Source organism: Poecilia reticulata, chromosome 13, assembly GCF_904066995.2.
Source record: "Poecilia reticulata chromosome 13, P_reticulata-male-v2, whole genome shotgun sequence".
NCBI classification, from domain to species: Eukaryota; Metazoa; Chordata; class Actinopteri; order Cyprinodontiformes; family Poeciliidae; genus Poecilia; species Poecilia reticulata.
This window is the reverse complement of record NC_088842.1, coordinates 33,234,447-33,248,454: the sequence shown is the minus strand read 5'-3', so window position 1 is coordinate 33,248,454 and position 14,008 is coordinate 33,234,447. Positions and strand designations below refer to the sequence as shown.

General features: G+C 52.3%; 1 protein-coding gene across 1 annotated transcript; it reads left to right on the top strand.

The window, feature by feature from the left end:
• The first annotated feature begins 997 nt into the window (after nt 1-997).
• On the top strand, nt 998-13,646 carry LOC103460033 (transmembrane protein 87A). Its single transcript, XM_081614643.1, has 21 exons — nt 998-1,201; nt 1,603-1,672; nt 1,755-1,846; nt 3,022-3,132; nt 3,201-3,272; nt 3,940-3,987; nt 4,088-4,111; nt 4,190-4,286; nt 5,127-5,188; nt 5,777-5,960; nt 7,231-7,330; nt 7,743-7,836; nt 7,954-8,033; nt 9,667-9,773; nt 9,842-9,900; nt 9,969-10,072; nt 10,142-10,218; nt 10,785-10,846; nt 10,938-10,990; nt 11,574-11,604; nt 13,269-13,646. The coding sequence occupies exons 1-21, from the start codon at nt 1,064-1,066 to the stop codon at nt 13,308-13,310; spliced, it is 1,707 nt and encodes a 568-aa protein (XP_081470769.1). The 5' UTR covers nt 998-1,063; the 3' UTR covers nt 13,311-13,646.
• The last annotated feature ends 362 nt before the right edge of the window (nt 13,647-14,008 follow it).

Here is a 14,008-nt window from a genome sequence, read left to right as displayed (position 1 = left end):
GCATTTTAGTGACTGTAATCTATAAAACAAAGTTCTGCCTGTTTGCTGAGTGGAGATGAAGACGGTCAGGACAGCAGAGCTGCAGCAAACTTTAACTGAACTGCAGGAATAAACAAAAGCAAATATTGAATAGTTAATGTCACCATGAGAAAAGCTGCTGAGTTTAGCTTAACAATCTGATGTTGTACAAAAAACCCAACAAAAAACAAATAATCTTATAACATGTTGTTATGTGTCAGAAGAGGACTTAGGAAATAATAATACCACAAAAAAATTAAATAAAATTGACCAAAAGGGCACTTTGGGGCAAGGAGCAAAAGGGGCAGGTGCTGAAGCCCCCCCAGCCCCCCCCAGCCCCCCCAGGCCCCAACAGGCCCCCCCTAGGCCCCCCCCCCAGCCCCCCCCCCCCCCAGGCCCCCCCTCCCCGACATTGACAGACGTTTCCAGGGGAGCTGCATCCCTGAACCTGATATGACCGACAGAACAAAGAGCTTGAGCCCATAATCTACACAATAACTGCAGTTAATAATAAGAGCAGAGTAGTAGGAGAAAGCAGTAGGAGGTTCAGTTTGTCGTCCTGTGGTTTAGCAGCGGGTCAGGATAACGTTAGCTAGGCTATCAGCTTCATCGAAACGGAAAGTCTGAGCCTCGTTTCTGACCAGGTGATGTTTGATGATGAACTCTGAGGATGAAACATCCCAACCAAACGTTCAGGTTGTTTTTCAGAGATGCGCCTCCATTTGTTTATAAAAACACGGTGGAGACAGAGTCATGCTGAGGGGCTGAGGGAGGCATTTAATCAGCAAAATGTCAGTTTTTCACCACACAAATATGAGAACAAAACAGAAATAATATGACAGGAAGAGACGCAACAAAGCAGAAAACGATTTAAAATGTCTACGTTGCCTTTTAACCTCCTAGAAGCTTCTCAAGTGTTTTAAAAAGTCCCACGGTCCCTGAACGCCGCCCTGTTGCTCACGTGTCGTCATCACCTTGAATCCGGAAGTGCCCCGCTTGTTGTGAGCCTCTCTCCGTTGGTCCCTTCTTCTTCCTGCTGGTTCGGATGGCGGGTTCTGTGGGTCCGGGTCTGACCGGCTCTGGGTTCTGCTGCTCTGCGGTGCTGCTGCTGCTGCTGGCAGCCGGACCTGGACTCGTCCGGGCCGTGTCGGAACCGGGGAAGTGGACGGTGGACGTCAGCGGTGTGAGTTTCCTGTTAGCTAAAAGTTAGTGATGCTAAAAGGTTCCGAGGAGGAGAGAGGGTTCGGTTCCAGGTGGTTCTGGTTCGGTTCTACCGCTGCTTGGGGTTGATTCTGGGTCCGTCATTAAACCGAGTTGGGAACATGAACAGATGTGGTCAGAACATGGAAACGCGCAGATTAATGAGGATTTAACGACTTTAACAGTCAGAATCGTACGTGTGACGTCAGCGGAACTCACGGACGGGTTACAGTCTCCAGAACTTCCGTATTCTATTTACAGGAACCGAACTTTGGATCTTTGAGCTTTCTTGACGGGACTTGAGTCAGGTTTGGGTATGGGCTTTGACTAGGCCGTTGTGCTGTAGCTGTGCTGCTGGTTCATCCTCTGGTTCTTGTGTTTCAGGAGAACCAGAAGCCTCAGTACTTCGTCTTCAGGAAGACGCTGTTCAATGGCAGCAGCATCCACCTGCGAGGTGAGTTCTGACCCGGACCGGGCCGACCCAGCCTGGCCTCTGACCCCTGACCTCTGACCCCTGACCTCTGTGTCTGTCTCAGCTGTTCCTCAGAACTGCTCCTCGCCCTTCAACATGGAGGTTTCCTGGTACTTGAGGAACTCCCACTGCTACAACGAGGTCTACAACAAGAACGTAAGCGGCCGGGTTCTGATGGCACCACTGGGTTCTGATGGTACCGCTGGGTTCTGATGGTACCGCTGGGTTCTGGTGGTACCGCTGGGTTCTGTTCTGGTGGTACCACCGGGTTCTGTTCTGGTGGTACCACTGGGTTCTGGTGGTACCGCTGGGTTCTGATGGTACCGCTGGGTTCTGTTCTGATGGTACCGCTGGGTTCTGTTCTGATGGTACCACTGGGTTCTGTTCTGGTGGTACCACCGGGTTCTGTTCTGGTGGTACCACTGGGTTCTGATGGTACCGCTGGGTTCTGGTGGTACCACTGGGTTCTGATGGCACCACTGGGTTCTGGTGGTACCACTGGGTTCTGTTCTGATGGTACCACTGGGTTCTGATGGTACCGCCGGGTTCTGATGGTACCGCCGGGTTCTGGTGGTACCACTGGGTTCTGATGGTACCACTGGGTTCTGGTGGTACCGCCGGGTTCTGATGGTACCGCTGGGTTCTGGTGGTACCACTGGGTTCTGGTGGTACCACTGGGTTCTGGTGGTACCGCCGGGTTCTGATGGTACAACTGGGTTTTGTTCTGGTGGTACCACTGGGTTCTGGTGGTACCGCCGGGTTCTGATGGTACCGCTGGGTTCTGGTGGTACCACTGGGTTCTGGTGGGGTTCTGGTGGTACCACTGGGTTCTGGTGGTACCGCCGGGTTCTGATGGTACCGCTGGGTTCTGGTGGTACCGCCGGGTTCTGATGGTACCGCTGGGTTCTGGTGGTACCGCTGGGTTCTGGTGGTACCGCCGGGTTCTGATGGTACCGCTGGGTTCTGGTGGTACCACTGGGTTCTGGTGGTACCGCCGGGTTCTGATGGTACCACTGGGTTCTGGTGGTACCGCCAAATGGAAACTATTCTGCTGGTTTTAATCTTTCTGGCTTTAATCTGGCTAGCTATGCTATGCTATGCTATGCTATGCTATGTTATGCTATGCTATGCTATGCTATGCTAGCTGCAGCGTAGCACAGAGCAAAGGGATGAGCATCGCCACATGAGGTTGTGATTGACAGCGCTAAGACCCGCCTCTGGGCTCTGATTGGCTGTTTCCGGAACATGGTGACGTCCTGCAGCGCGTTGCCTTCAAGTGCCTGTGTTTCTGTAGGATTTCATGGCTCAGCTGACGTTTGTGTCTCCGCCAGCTGAATCCAGAGGACTACTTCAACTCGGCCTCCGTGGCGGCGGGCGGGGCGGCGGGGGCCTTCGCCAGTCACACCTACAAGCCAATCAGCTGCCAGATAACGCCCGACACTGTGAGGACCGCCGGATGAGCAGCCGCCGAGTCGGAGGCGCAACTAAAGCTGTTTGCTTGCTGTTTCAGTTCAGCGTCGCGCCTTTCGACCCGGTGGTGGCGCTGAAGAACAAGCCGCCGCCGCCATCATCGTCGGCTAAGGTGGGTCCGAACGCAGGACGCTGATGATGTCACCGCAGGAACGGGACAAACTGATTCTCATCGTTTTTCCTTTCCAAGTTAAATTCCTCAAATAGATTTTTTCCCTCCAAATATGCAAATGACTCCAAATCAAACCTGAACTTATTTAATTAAAATGCGTCTGCAGCCGATACACAGATATTGATTAATCATTGATTAGTTTAGGTGTCGGGACCTGGAGGACGCAGACGCTGAAACGCGTTGCCTGGACGACGCTTTGCTGCGTTTTTCTGTCTACAACAGTAACATGATGTCAGGGATCTGTGGACAGAGAATCATTCTGCATCACGACCAGAACCGAGCCGGGTCAGAACCGACCCGAGCTGCGGACAGACTCTACTGTGACCTTTAACGTAACTCACGGTGACCTTGAGTCGACCTTTAAAAGGTTAAAGGTTGAGCTGCTGGAGGCAGCAGAAACCCTGGCTGCTGTTTGGACCCGACCCGGTTCTGGATTTCTCAGTACTTTAGCCTTGGGTTTGAAACCGGACCTGTTCAGGTCAACAAGTTGGGTTTTTACCTGCGGTCAGTGAACGCATCGTCGCTGAGTGTGGTTCTGGTTCGGCCGTGTCAGCCGGTCCAGTTCTGGTTCTGAACTCTAATGTTGTCTTTCCATTCTGACTCGAAGGAAAAATCCAGGAGGAAGAGGAGCGAAGCTAAGAAACCAGAACCAAAGGTACGGCCCGGTTCTGTCCGGTTCTGATCAGAGCCGTTTGGACCTGTGGTCCAGAACCTTCATGTGAACTCGACTGATCTTCTTCTTCTCTGGTTCTCAGGCTGCTGGTGGCTCCTCTAATCAGGTCAGTCGGGTCACCAGAACCGGGTCAGGGCTTGCTGCGGGGTGAAAGGTCAGGGAGCTGACCCTGTTTGTTCCTCAGAGCGACTTCGACGTCGTGGCCCGGTCCTGGGAGGACGGACCCTACATGTTCATCATCAAGGTCCAGAAGACCGGAACCGGGCCATGGAGACTGCAGCGTCCGTACACACACACACACACACACACACACACACACATACACACACGTACACACACACACACACGCACACACACACACACACACACACACGTACACGCACACACACACACATGTACACACACACACACACACGTACACACACACACACACACACACACACACACGTACGTACACACACACGTACACACACACACACGCACACACACACAGACACACACACACACACACACACACACACACACACACACACACGTACACACACACACACACACACATGTACACACACACACACAGACACACGAACACACACACAGACACACATGTACACACACACACACACACATGTACACACACACACACACACATGTACACACACACACGTACACACACACACACACACACATACACACACACACACACACACACACACACACACACACACACACACACACACACACACACACACACACACACACATACACACACAGTCGTACGCTACTATCCAACAGGGGACATTCCATTGACTTCCATTCATTTCTACAGCCTAACCCTAACCCTTTTCCTAACCCTAACCAAAAGTCAATTCACACCTTAGTCCTAACTGCAACCCCTGACCCTAAAACAGGGTCATTTCCAAGAGGGGACCTACAAAATGTCCCCTCTTCAACGGTGAGTCCCCTGTTGGTCAGTGTAAAATGACACGCATGTCCCTGTTGGATAGTTACACATGAACACACACACACAGACACACACACACACACACACACACACACACAGACACACACACACACACTGTTTAGTCTCTTCCTGGTTGAACTGGTTCTGTTTCTGTTTCCAGTTCAGGTCAGCATGAAGGGACCTCATGGCTTCATCTCAGCCACTGAGTTTCCTCTGATGGTGGTGAGACCCCAACACACACACACACACACACACACACACACACACACACACACACACACACACACACTCTCTTCTGTATAAAACACACACTCGTATAAAATCTTTTTTTGGTTTATAGTGGTTTTGTTGGTTCTAGTGGCCTTGATTTGAAGGTAGACAGGAAACGGGTAATCAAATGTGGCCAGGCCGGGAATCGAACCCCCGGCATGAGGACTAGGGCCTCGATACGCGGCTGGTGCTCTGCCCCTGCACCACCGCAGCACCCAAGATTAATTTATTATTAATTTATTTAGCAGCAGATAAAAACATCCCAGCTTGTTTTCTGTTTATTAAATCTTTTATTTTTAACCTTTTCTACAGAATGAACAGAATAAAGCAAATCTGACTGAAGCATCTTTTAATCTAAAACCATATTTAGAGTTCAGATCTGAAACATGATGTCATCAGACTTCCTGTCTGGGCTGTAAACATGGCTGGCCTCAGACGGCTGCTTTCCCTGGAGCTGTGTTCAAAATGGGCAAAACGGGAGAACATTGAAGCAAGGGGAGAGCCGGTCACTCCTGCTGCTAACTGTCCGCGTCTCTACAGTTCTACATGGTGATGTGCATCGGCTATGTGCTGCTGACCGTGCTGTGGTTGGTTCTGTCCGCCTGCTACTGGAGGAGCCTGCTGCGGATCCAGTTCTGGATCGGCGCCGTCGTCTTCCTGGGCATGCTGGAGAAAGCCGTGTACTACGCCGAGTTCCAGAGCATCAGCTATGAGGGCGTATCAGGTAGCCTGCTAGCCGGTATCATGTCAGCCTGTTAGCCTGTTAGCCAGGTATCATGTCAGCCTGTTAGCCAGGTAGCCTGTTAGCCAGGTATCATGTCAGCCTGTTAGCCAGGTAGCCTGTTAGCCAGTATCATGTCAGCCTGTTAGCCTGTTAGCCAGGTATCATGTCAGCCTGTTAGCCAGGTATCATGTCAGCCTGTTAGCCAGGTATCATGTCAGCCTGTTAGCCATTTAGCCTGTTAGCCAGGTATCATGTCAGCCTGTTAGCCATTTAGCCTGTTAGCCAGGTATCATGTCAGCCTGTTAGCCAGGTATCATGTCAGCCTGTTAGCCAGGTAGCCTGTTAGCCAGTATCATGTCAGCCTGTTAGCCTGTTAGCCAGGTATCATGTCAGCCTGTTAGCCAGGTATCATGTCAGCCTGTTAGCCAGGTATCATGTCAGCCTGTTAGCCATTTAGCCTGTTAGCCAGGTATCATGTCAGCCTGTTAGCCAGGTATCATGTCAGCCTGTTAGCCTGGTAGCCTGTTAGCCAGTATCATGTCAGCCTGTTAGCCAGTATCAGGTTAGCCTGATAGCCAGGTAGCCTGTTAGCCAGGTATCATGTCAGCCTGTTAGCCTGGTAGCCTGTTAGCCAGGTATTATGTCAGCCTGTTAGCCAGGTATTATGTCAGCCTGTTAGCCAGGTATCATGTTAGCCAGGTAGCCTGTTAGCCTGGTGTCATGTCAGCCTGTTAGCCCGGTAGCCTGTTAGCCAGGTATCATGTCAGCCTGTTAGCCAGGTAGCCTGTCAGCCTGGTGTCATGTCAGCCTGTTAGCCAGGTAGCCTGTTAGCCTAGTGTCATGTTAGCCAGGTAGCCTGTTAGCCAGGTATCATGTCAGCCTGTTAGCCAGGTAGCCTTTTAGCCAGGTATCATGTCAGCCTGTTAGCCTGGTGTCATGTCAGCCTGTTAGCCTGCTAGCCAGGTAGCCTGCTAGCCAGGTAGCCTGCTAGCCAGGTAGCCTGCTAGCCAGGTAGCCTGTTAGCCAGGTAGCCTGTTAGCCAGGTAGCCTGCTAGCCAGGTAGCCTGCTAGCCAGGTAGCCTGCTAGCCAGGTAGCCTGCTAGCCAGGTAGCCTGTTAGCCAGGTAGCCTGCTAGCCAGGTAGCCTGCTAGCCAGGTAGCCTGCTAGCCAGGTAGCCTGCTAGCCAGGTAGCCTGCTAGCCAGGTAGCCTGCTAGCCAGCGTCTCCTCCTCCTGGTTCTACCTCCTGAGCTGTCATGTGTCCTCCTGCAGTCCAGGGGGCGGTGGTGTTTGCTGAGGTGCTTTCGGCCGTGAAGCGGACCCTGGCCCGAGTTCTGGTGATCATCGCCAGTCTGGGATACGGAATTGTCAAGTGAGTCCAGCTGCTGCTGCCATCAGAGAACAGTGATCCCAGCAGTACAACAGAACCAGACCTGGAGAGAATGGGTCGCCCAGAACCACGAACCACTTCCTAGCCGGTTCAAGGTTCTGACAGCATGTACTTATTAACATGTCTCAGAGATCAAAAGGAAGGAGAAGCCTGCTGATGGCTCCACCGGGTTCTCTCCTGAACTTCCTCTTGTCCTGCATAGAGGATCTTCGCAGTGAGATGCCTCACTCTGCCCACTCACAGAAATCTGTTTTAATTACATAAGAGAAACAAACTCAGTGTTTTGCATCCAGAGTTGATGTTACAGATGCTTTAAGTTTCATGATTCCCAGATTTGTGTGTATTTTCTTTATTTCTAAGCTACAATGACCTTTAACCCTGTGACCTTTCTCAGGCCCAGGCTGGGTGCCCTGCTGCACAGAGTGGTCGGCGTCGGCCTGCTCTACCTGCTCTTCTCCATCATCGAGGGAATCCTGCGGGTCCACACGGTGAGTTCTGATGAGCCCTGTTGGCTCGGCTTCTAGCCCGCTGGCCAGGTTCTGTTGGACCTGTTCCAGCCCAGTTGTGGCCCGGTTCTGGCCCGGTCTAACCCGTGTGCTCTGCAGGATCGGGGGAACGATGACCGGAGCCTGATAGTGTGTGACGTGGTTCTGGCTCTGACCGACTCCTGCGTTGTCTGGTGGATATCCTTACAGCCTCAGAACCTTCAGTCATGATCGAATCTCGTTTCGGTGTTTGATTCGTTATGTCTGGCTGGACTGAACTCCAGGTTCAGAGCTCTAATCTGAAAACCGAGAAGAAGAAAAAGCCTCTGGGAACCAGTCAGCGACTGATTTAGCTTCTTTCTACTCATTTTCTCTCATCCTCCCTTCCTTTCCCTCCTTTATTCTCTCATTTATCTCCTCCTCCTTTGTCTTCAGGCTGAAGATGATGTTGTTCTTCTGGCTGCTATTCCTCTGGCTGTGCTCGACTCTGCCCTCTGCTGGTGGATATCCGCTACTGGACCTTTCCTTTTTAGCTGTAGGGAATCTTGCTGCCTCTTCTGTCTGCTGGTTCCCCAGCTGTGATGGCGTCCTCCATGTTGTTGGTGTCCTCCATCATGGCGTCCTCCATGTTGTTGGCGTCCGCCATGTTGGTGTCCTCCATCATGGCGTCCTCCATGAGGGCGTCCTCCATGTTGTTGGCGTCCGCCATGTTGGTGTCCTCCATCATGGCGTCCTCCATGAGGGCGTCCTCCATGTTGTTGGCGTCCTCCATGTTGTTGGTGTCCTCCATCATGGCGTCCTCCATGAGGGCGTCCTCCATGTTGTTGGCGTCCTCCATGTTGTTGGCGTCCGCCATGTTGGTGTCCTCCATCATGGCGTCCTCCATGTTGTTGGCGTCCTCCATGAGGGCGTCCTCCATGTTGTTGGCGTCCTCCATAATGCCGTCCTCCATGTTGTTGGCGTCCGCCATGTTGGTGTCCTCCATCATGGCGTCCTCCATGTTGTTGGCGTCCGCCATGTTGGTGTCCTCCATCATGGCGTCCTCCATGAGGGCGTCCTCCATGTTGTTGGCGTCCTCCATAATGGCGTCCTCCATGTTGGCGTCCTCCATGATGGCGTCCTCCATGTTGGCGTCCTCCATGATGGCGTCCTCCATGTTGGCGTCCTCCATGTTGTTGGTGTCCTCCATGTTGGCGTCCTCCATGATGGCGTCCTCCATGTTGGCGTCCTCCATGTTGTTGGTGTCCTCCATGTTGGCGTCCTCCATGATGGCGTCCTCCATGATGGCGTCCTCCATGATGGCGTCCTCCATGAGGGCGTCCTCCATGTTGTTGGCGTCCGCCATGTTGGTGTCCTCCATCATGGCGTCCTCCATGTTGTTGGTGTCCTCCATCATGGCGTCCTCCATGAGGGCGTCCTCCATGTTGTTGGCGTCCTCCATAATGCCGTCCTCCATGTTGTTGGCGTCCGCCATGTTGGTGTCCTCCATGATGGCGTCCTCCATGATGGCGTCCTCCATGATGGCGTCCTCCATGATGGCGTCCTCCATGTTGGCGTCCTCCATGTTGTTGGTGTCCTCCATGTTGGCGTCCTCCATGATGGCGTCCTCCATGTTGGCGTCCTCCATGATGGCGTCCTCCATGTTGGCGTCCTCCATGTTGGCGTCCTCCATGATGGCGTCCTCCATGTTGGCGTCCTCCATGTTGGCGTCCTCCATGTTGTTGGCGTCCTCCATGATGGCGGTCTGTATTAGGTCTACTTGGAGCATTTGTTCCAGGTTAGCTGTAGCGTCTCTGTTTCTCGATGAAGCTTCCTTGACCTTTGCCCCCACATCTTCGTGAGTCTGGCTCAGACGATGAAGCTGCTGAAGCTGAGGAGGAACGTGGTGAAGCTCTCGCTCTTCAGACACTTCAGCAACACGCTCATCTTTGCCGTCATCGGTGCGTGAGCGCCTCCTCCTCTTCCTCCTCTTCCTCTCCTTGCCTTTCTAAAGCTCTGTTGTTTTCAGCTTCAGTGATCTTCATCATCTGGACGGCGAAGAACTTCACCATGTCCAAGTGTCGCTCTGTAAGTAAGGAGACGCCGCCGTCCCGTCTGTCCGTCCTCACCTCTCTAACGTTCCCCCTCTGGTTCAGGACTGGAGGGAAGTCTGGATCCAAGACGCTTTCTGGCGCTTCCTGTTTTCTGTCATCCTATTGGTCATCATGTTCCTATGGCGACCGTCGGCCAATAATCAGATGTAAGAGGCGTTCTGGGGTTGGGTCATGTTTTGTTCTGGGGTTTTACGTGGACTGTGTCTGTGTGTCAGGTACGCCTTCAGCCCCCTGGTGGACGTGGACAGTGAGGATGAGGAGGAGAAGGAGCCCATGATGAACGAGGCTTTTGGTCAGAAACCTTCATCGTTCGTCTTCCTCAGCTCTTCCTCCCAGCCTCCAGTGAAGCTGCAGTTTGTTGTGAAGTTTTAGCTTCACCTTTAGCTGCTTCCTGTCTGATCCAGGGGATCCCTGGGTTTAATATTTAATGAGAAATCACTGCACATCCCATAATAATATGTCTATAAAAGCAGCAGATGGCTGAGGCTTAGTGTGTTTCTGATATGTTGGAGCTTGTTGACCGACTCAGTGGAGGTTCTCTCGAAGTGGGCGTGTCTAAAGCGTGAGCTCTGATTGGCTGGCTCCAGCAGCAGAAATTACGGCCAGCTGAAGTCACGTTGTGTTTCCAATGATGATGTCACAGTTTTTATGGTTTCCATCCGGGTCAGACATCTGGTTCTGTAGTTCTGGATTGTTGCTATGGAGACCAGATTCTGCAGATTTATTACTGAACGTTTCAGACAGGAAGTGAACAGGAAGTGACCAAACTTTGGTTGTGATCCACATTTATGCCTCCGCCGCCTTCAGCTGGTCCAGGAACTCTGACATGTTGAAGCTTTGCTGTTTGTTTCCCTTCAGAGGGGATGAAGATGAGGGGGACGAAGACCGAGACCAACGGGACAGCCAGACCCAACAAAGAGGTGAGCTCTGTAAATCACCTTCATCACCACCTGCTCATCAGCTTCAGCTGTTTGCTAATCAAGCGGTTCTGCTGTGAACGTGTCGGGACAGGATGAAGATCTGAAGTGGGTGGAGGAGAACATCCCGTCATCGATGGCCGACATGTGAGTCAGATCCCGCTCAGCAACCCAAACCGAGCTAGCATCGAGCTAGCCTCCAGCTAGCATCGAGCTAGCCTCCAGCTAGCATCGAGCTAGCCTCCAGCTAGCATCGAGCTAGCCTCCAGCTAGCATCGAGCTAGCCTCCAGCTAGCATCGAGCTAGCATCGAGCTAGCCTCCAGCTAGCATTGAGCTAGCCTCCAGCTAACATCGAGCTAGCCTCCAGCTAGCATCGAGCTAGCCTCCAGCTAGCATCGAGCTAGCTAGCTAGCATCCAGCTAACATCGAGCTAGCCTCCAGCTAGCATCGAGCTAGCCTCCAGCTAGCATCGAGCTAGCCTAGCTAGCATCGAGCTAGCCTCCAGCTAGCATTCAGCTAGCCTCCAGCTAACATCGAGCTAGCATCGAGCTAGCCTCCAGCTAGCATCGAGCTAGCCTCCAGCTAGCATCGAGCTAGCATCGAGCTAGCCTCCAGCTAGCATCGAGCTAGCCTCCAGCTAGCATCGAGCTAGCCTCCAGTTAACATCGAGCTAGCCTCCAGCTAGCATTGAGCTAGCCTCCAGCTAACTGGCTCCTCTTGTTTCCACAGAGCGCTGCCCCCTCTGCTGGACTCAGACGAGGTCAGTTCCTGCTTCCTGGTTTCACTTCCTACTTCCTGGTTTCACTTCCTGGTTCTGGTATTCCAGTGTGATCAATGTTCAGTTGAGTCACTTTAACCTCTGACCTCCCAGAGGGTTACCATGGTTACCTGAAGCACAGAAAACACTCGGTGTTGTCCTGCATCTAAGCAGCAGGGGGAGTCAAACGCCCAGCAGAGGTGACTGGTCGCCATGGTTACATCACGCTCGCTGTCATGGCGATGACAGACGGGCTGAGCTGCTGCAGCCATTAATAATCTGAGGAGCAGCACCAGATCCAGAACCCAGTACTGCTGACCGACCCGGTGAATCCGGCAGAGACCAGTTCAGATCCGGTCTTCGGGTCGTCCTCGTGTCGTCTTAGGTCGTCCTCGTATCGTTTGTCGGATCGTCTTCAGATCGTCTTCGGATCATCTTTGAGTCGTCCTTCTGTCGTCGTCGTGTCGTCCTTGGATTGTCTTTGGGTCGTCTTCTCTTGTTCTGATCATCTTCGGATCATCTTTGGGTCGTCCTCGTGTCGTCTTCGGTTCGTGTTCGGATCGTCTTCGGTTCGTCCTCGTGTCGTCCTCGTGTCGTCTTCGGTTCGTCCTCGTGTCGTCTTCGGATCGTCCTCGTGTCGTCTTCGGTTCGTCCTCGTGTCGTCTTCGGTTCGTGTTCGGATCGTCCTCGTGTCGTCTTCGGGTCGTCCTCGTGTCGTCTTCGGATCGTCCTCGTGTCGTCTTCGGTTCGTCTTCGGATCGTCCTCGTGTCGTCTTCGGATCGTCCTCGTGTCGTCTTCGGTTCGTCCTCGTGTCGTCTTCGGTTCGTCTTCGGATCGTCCTCGTGTCGTCTTCGGTTCGTCCTCGTGTCGTCTTCGGTTCGTCCTCGTGTCGTCTTCGGTTCGTCCTCGTGTCGTCTTCGGTTCGTCCTCGTGTCGTCTTCGGTTCGTCCTCGTGTCGTCTTCGGTTCGTGTTCGGATCGTCTTCGGTTCGTCCTCGTGTCGTCTTCGGATCGTCCTCGTGTCGTCTTCTTGTCGTCTTCGGATCGTCTTTGGGTCGTCTTTGTGTCGTCTTCGGTTCATGTTCGGATCGTCTTCGGATCGTCCTCGTGTCGTCTTCGGATCGTCCTCGTGTCGTCTTCGTGTCGTCTTCAGATCGTCCTCGTGTCGTCTTCGGGTCGTCTCCTCTTCTTTGGGTTGTGAAATGAAATGAATCCGTCAGCAGGAGCGTAAACTGTGTTTAATCATCGATGATGTCATTGATCCTGATTGGAGCAGACTCCATCAGTCTGTCCTCCATATTGGTTTCTTCTGAATTAATCCTGTAACCTGGTTTATTTACACACCAGCAGCCTCCATCTTGCTCATTCCTAGTGGACAGGCCGTTTATTTTACTGATGATGACGATATGGAGTTAGCCATGCAGACTCTGATTAGCTTCTCTGCTCTCCTGTTGGTGGTGGTCCAAGTTATCTGGTCAAGATCTGCTGTTCATGAAATTTTCTCAGGTTTGGATGCCAGTTATTAACAACGATCAAACCGTGCGGGCTCCTGTCAGCTCTACAGGACGGCAGGCAATGCTAACAGATAGCATGAAGGCTAACACCCCGGATGAATGTTAAAGTCGCCCACTATGAACCAGATCAATGAATCGATCTCTCCGTTTCAGGAAACTCAGAAAACGAAGCTGGAGATGTCTAAGATGGACTGAATCGGACGGAGGTGGAGAGACGGCCGGTGTTTCCAAGTGGACATGAGGAGGAAACGGAGGAGTGAAGAGCTTTGGGGTTTTCTCTGATTCTCTCCTGGCTTTATGAGCTTCGTAAGCCTTTCACTAGGAGCTGAATTCAATCATTCTGTGTATCTGCTCTGCAGCGGCGCCGCCCTGCTGGACGTCTGTCGGGTTTGCTTTTATGTTTTATGAATTGGTGTTTGGATATTTTTCCTCCTCTACAAGCCAAAGGGAGAAATCATGAGGAATTATTGACTTTTATTTTGTAAAGTTTGTCTTTGTGTTTCAACCAATAAAGTTTTCATTTTCACCTGATTCCTGCTGAAGCTTCATCCTGCCTCCTCTTCCTCTGGACAGAACCGGTTCTGGTCGGGCTAAACATGGCCGCCCGCCTGACCCAAGCCAACATGGCGTCCGCCCGCTGCTCCACCATTGCCATGGTAACCAGATTAATCCAGACACTGCAGAGTGGGATGAGACCGCCTGGGAGAACGAAACTATGGAAAAACATAAGTGATCTGATGGGAACCGGCAGGAAGCAGCAGATCCAGCCTCTTCCCCCTTTCTGTAAATAAAACCCAGTGTGTCTGACGCCCCCTGCTGGACGGGCATCTGTAAAACCTGTTGGAACATGGAGGCAGTTAGACGTTGGTGATGTTCAGGACAGACGGTCCTAC

Excerpts from the sequence above, each read along its gene's own strand:
- LOC103460033 (XM_081614643.1), top strand. The coding sequence starts at position 1,064 with ATGGCGGGTTCTGTGGGTCCGGGTCTGACCGGCTCTGGGTTCTGCTGC. Across the intron at positions 8,034-9,666 it reads TCCTGCGTTGTCTGGTGGAT|CTTCGTGAGTCTGGCTCAGA; the intron begins ATCCTTACAGCC and ends TTGCCCCCACAT. Across the intron at positions 9,774-9,841 it reads GCTCATCTTTGCCGTCATCG|CTTCAGTGATCTTCATCATC; the intron begins GTGCGTGAGCGC and ends TGTTGTTTTCAG.